At 36.8% G+C, this 4,290-nt stretch overlaps 1 protein-coding gene across 1 annotated transcript; it reads left to right on the top strand.

Annotated features, from left to right (window-relative positions):
• Positions 1-1,278: 1,278 nt before the first annotated feature.
• Positions 1,279-3,763, top strand: LOC117635415. The gene is made up of 2 exons (XM_034369741.1): positions 1,279-3,423; positions 3,662-3,763. The coding sequence occupies exons 1-2, from the start codon at positions 1,279-1,281 to the stop codon at positions 3,761-3,763; spliced, it is 2,247 nt and encodes a 748-aa protein (XP_034225632.1).
• The last annotated feature ends 527 nt before the right edge of the window (positions 3,764-4,290 follow it).

Below are 4,290 nucleotides of genomic sequence, written 5' to 3'. Positions count from 1 at the left end.
AGTATGAAAATTGTATTGTCATTTCCTAGACTCTAGCATAGGTTGAAAATTAGTGTGTGAAGAATTGTTACTGGACGTTTTGGCACAACTCATTCAACCCCATACATCCGAGGCATGACTTGACCGATATGAGAAACTTGATTTCAGGTAAATCATGACATGATCATGCATTCATTATAGGATTTCTAGTTTGAGTTTTTTTTTTTTTCAATCAAGTATTTTTATATTAATCTTATTTTTAATAGGATTAGACTTTATCTCTTAAGATTACTTTTCTAGTTGAACTCTATCTTGATTTAAGTTAAAATATTATCTTTTCCTAAGTGACGTGCACAATGCTTATCTTCCAATTACCTTGCTTTAGGAGTCAATTGATTCTTCATAAAAGTGGACGGTTGGTAACATCATTAAGAGTCCTTAATGAATCAGACTTTGTATTTTTATTGAATCAGAATTTATATTGTTAATCATACCCTTGTGTGGCGTCTCATTTAGCAGATCATATTGCACCGGTTTAAGTAGTCTTAGGTGAATTGGCCTTAGCGTTGTAATTGTTTTGGAAGTGTAGTCTCGCAAGTTTCTCTCTTGTGAGAGAAACTTGCTTTGAATAAAAGGCTGTTTGTTTCTTTTCATTGGTAGCTTTTCAACGTATGAAATTGTTGGGGTATATTGAATCTATTTTGGAAAAGCTGCAGTACTTAGTTTTACTCGGTAAGTCATCAAGTGCTTCGGTTGCTTGGTGATTGATCGAATTCATTCATCATTCATATTGCATACATAAGCATGTCGGTGTCTCATATGGTTAAGGACACCAAGACGTTTGGTGCGTTTATCCTCCGGTGAGCTTGAAGCAATCGTGACCAATATTTAATTCAACATAAGAAGTGTCGAAGATCATCTAGTGACAGAAGTTGAGTTACGAAGAAGTCGGTAAACATTGTCTAGATTGAGTCTAAGACCAGTGTGTGTGCATACTTCTTGTAATCTCAATTCTATAGTGGATTAGTTCTGGACTAAGGAGTCCCGTGGATTTTCCCCAGAGGTGGGGTTTTACCACGTAAAATAAATATCTGCGTGTTCTTTTATTTTAAGCTTTGCACATCTCAGGATTGATAACTCATATCAATCCTGCTTCAAAGGTTGATCATTATTTATTGTTAAAAATCCGAATCTGCTTGTTTAACCTTCTCCAGGCATTTATAGATATCCTACAGGTATTTTCAATTGGTATCAGAGCAGGTTGCTGGACATACTCAGCTAGATCTAACATACCTTAGGATGGATCGTGCCGCTGGTTCTGTTGCACACCCACCATACTTCGATGGCCACAACTATGGTGCTTGGAAGGCTAAAATGAAGTCGTTTCTTTGGTCCTTAGATGAACGTGTATGGTATACAGTGGTTCATGGCTTTTCTGATCCCGCAAAGAAGATCGGAAAAGGAGATGAAGAAATCACAGTTCTCAAATCTAGAGAGGAGTGGACCACTGCAGAAGCCACACACAGTACAAATAATCAAAAGGGGTTAAATGCTATATTTACTGCTGTCTCTTCCGATCAATTTGAATATATATCTAGTTGTGATACTTCTAAGGAAGCTTGGGATATTTTGCAGGTCACCCATGAAGGAACAGATACTGTTAAGGGAGCCAAGCTTCAAATGCACACTCTACAGTTTGAGAAAATCATGATGGATGAGAATGAAACCTTTTCTGAATTTTATGCCAAACTTTGCATTATTGTGAATGCATGTTCAAGTTTAGGTGAAAAAATTCCAGAAGATAGGGTGGTGAAAAAGATTTTACGGTCCTTGCCTCAACGTTTTTCACCAAAGATCACAGCCATTGAAGAGATTCGTGACCTGAATACTATGAAAGTTCGTGAACTCATAGGGTCGCTTCAAACCTATGAGATGAAGCATCTAGCTCCTAAGAAGAATAAAAGCGTTGCTCTTAAAGTAGTTGATAAAGAAGATGGTGAACACCAATCTGAAGAATTCAATGGGGAGGAATTTGCTTATCTTTCACGACAATTCAAGAAGTTTTTCAAATATCAAAATTCCAGAAGTCATGATTCAAGAAATCACTCAGGTATAAATTCAAAAGTTAAGCATGGTGATTATACTGATGGTAATGTAAAATCTCGCAGGTTCACTGAGAAGAAGACTACTAAAGAGAGAGTCAAGTGCTATGAATGCGAAGGATATGGACATATATCCTCTGAATGTGCCAACACACAAAAGAAGCAAAACGGCAAAGCCAAAGCACTGAATGTAACCTGGAGTGACAGTGATTCAGAATCAGAAAGTGAAGAAAATACCATTGCATTAATCACCACTGTCAGTTTGGATAAGGCACAGCAAAACAATGGGAATGATGAAGAACCAAATATTGGTTATGTGCTGGAAAAGTATGACGATCTTCTAGCTGCTTCTCAGAAACTTAATCAACACAACAAAGAGCTTGCCAAAAAGGTTGCTGTGCTGGAGCTCGAAAACAGTAGGATTGCCAGGACATTACAATCCTCTGCTGCTGAACCAGAATCAATTGGTGAAGGTATGTATGAAAAATTGGAAATACTTCAGAAAAAATGCATTGATCAAAATAAATTAATTGATTCTTTGACCTCTAACAAACAAGTTCTTGAAATTGAGCTTAAAAGTTCAAAGGAAAGGATTATTGCTTTGACAATTGGTGCAGAAAAGATTGACAAAATGATTAGCATGGGTCGAAGCAATGGAGACAAACGTGGCTTGGGTTTTGATTCAATAAACAAGTCTTCCGCTGTATCCGTCACAAAGTTTGTCAAACCATCACTTTCTACTGGTATTTCAACCTCTCAAACAACTTGGAGATTCATACCTACGTGTCACTATTGTGGAGCTCTTGGACACATCCGACCAAAATGCAAACTGCTTCAACAGATTTCAGTAAGTCAAAAACCCACCAAGGAGGGACAGGTAAGAATTCAACACAAGATTGCTTATCTTGTAAAAGAGGTAAGTAGGTTGTCAAAACTTTCTCGTTCCTTATCTTTACCAACTTCAAATCTAGTGTGGAGGAGAAAGGATAATCAAAACTGCTTGGTGGCAATTTCAAACGATACACATCAAACTAATGTTCATGAAATATTAGATGTGAAATGTTTTGTTGCTCTTACTGCTCTCTCTGACTCTAAATCTAAATCTTGGTATTTTGATAGTGGATGTTCAAGACACATGACTGGTGAGAAATCATATTTTTCAGAAATCTCTACAGAAGGCGTGAGTGGAATGGTCACTTTTGGAGATGGAAGAAAATCCAAGATTTTGGGCAAAGGAAGAATTATGGCAATTGGTACACCTAACTTGGACAATGTTTTATTAGTTGAAAATCTTCAAGCAAATCTCATCAACGTAAGTCAACTTTGTGATGAAATGGGTGAGGTAAGTTTTACTAAAACCCAATGTATTGTCAATAATCAAGATGGATCAAATGTGATGACTGGAAATAGATCATCTGACAATTGTTATTGTTTTTCCACTAATGAAGTTTCTCAAGTTTGTTTTAGGACAAGTAAAGATCATCTTGATTTATGGCATCAACGTTTGGGACACATGAATTATCAAGATTTAATTAAATTGTCCAACTGTGAATCTGTAAGAGGATTGCCTAATCTTTCAGGTAAACGTGAGGGTGTCTGTGAAGGGTGCCAACTGGGGAAGCAAACCAAAAACCCTCACAAAGCTACAAACTCAATCTCTACTTCTAAAACTTTGGAACTGATGCATATGGATTTAGTTGGTCCAATACAAGTTGCTAGCTTGGGAGGAAAGAAATATACTCTTGTTTTAGTAGATGATTTCTCACGTTTTACTTGGGTCAATTTTTTTGCATGATAAGTCAGAAGCTTTTAATTCCTTCTATGTTTTGTACAAGTTAATCATGAATGAAAAATATGACAGTAACTCTTGTATCATGAGACTTAGGACAGACCATGGAACGGAATTTGAAAATCAAGCTTTCTCTAAATTTTGTTGTGAAAAAGGAATAAAACATGAATTTTCTGCTCCAATCACTCCCCAACAAAATGGGGTAGCTGAAAGGAAAAATAGAGTCCTTCTTGACATGGCTCGTGTCTTGTTGAAAAGTGCCAATTTGACAGATCATTTTTGGGCTGAAGCCATTAGTACTGCATGCTATACATCTAACCGTGTATTTTTCAGGCCACATACCAAGAGCACTCCATATGAAATCTGGAAAGGGAAGAAACCAAATGTGAAGCACTTAAGGACTTTTGGTAGTAAATGCTA

The sequence above is a fragment of the Prunus dulcis genome, chromosome 7, assembly GCF_902201215.1.
Source record: "Prunus dulcis chromosome 7, ALMONDv2, whole genome shotgun sequence".
Classification (NCBI taxonomy): domain Eukaryota; kingdom Viridiplantae; phylum Streptophyta; class Magnoliopsida; order Rosales; family Rosaceae; genus Prunus; species Prunus dulcis.
Note: the sequence above shows the minus strand (reverse complement) of the source record. Positions and strands in the feature narration are given on the sequence as shown.

Coding starts and splice junctions, on each gene's coding strand:
- LOC117635415 (XM_034369741.1), top strand. CDS start 1,279: ATGGATCGTGCCGCTGGTTCTGTTGCACACCCACCATACTTCGATGGC. Junction 3,424..3,661: donor TTTGTGATGAAATGGGTGAG/GTAAGTTTTACT, acceptor CTAATCTTTCAG/GTAAACGTGAGGGTGTCTGT.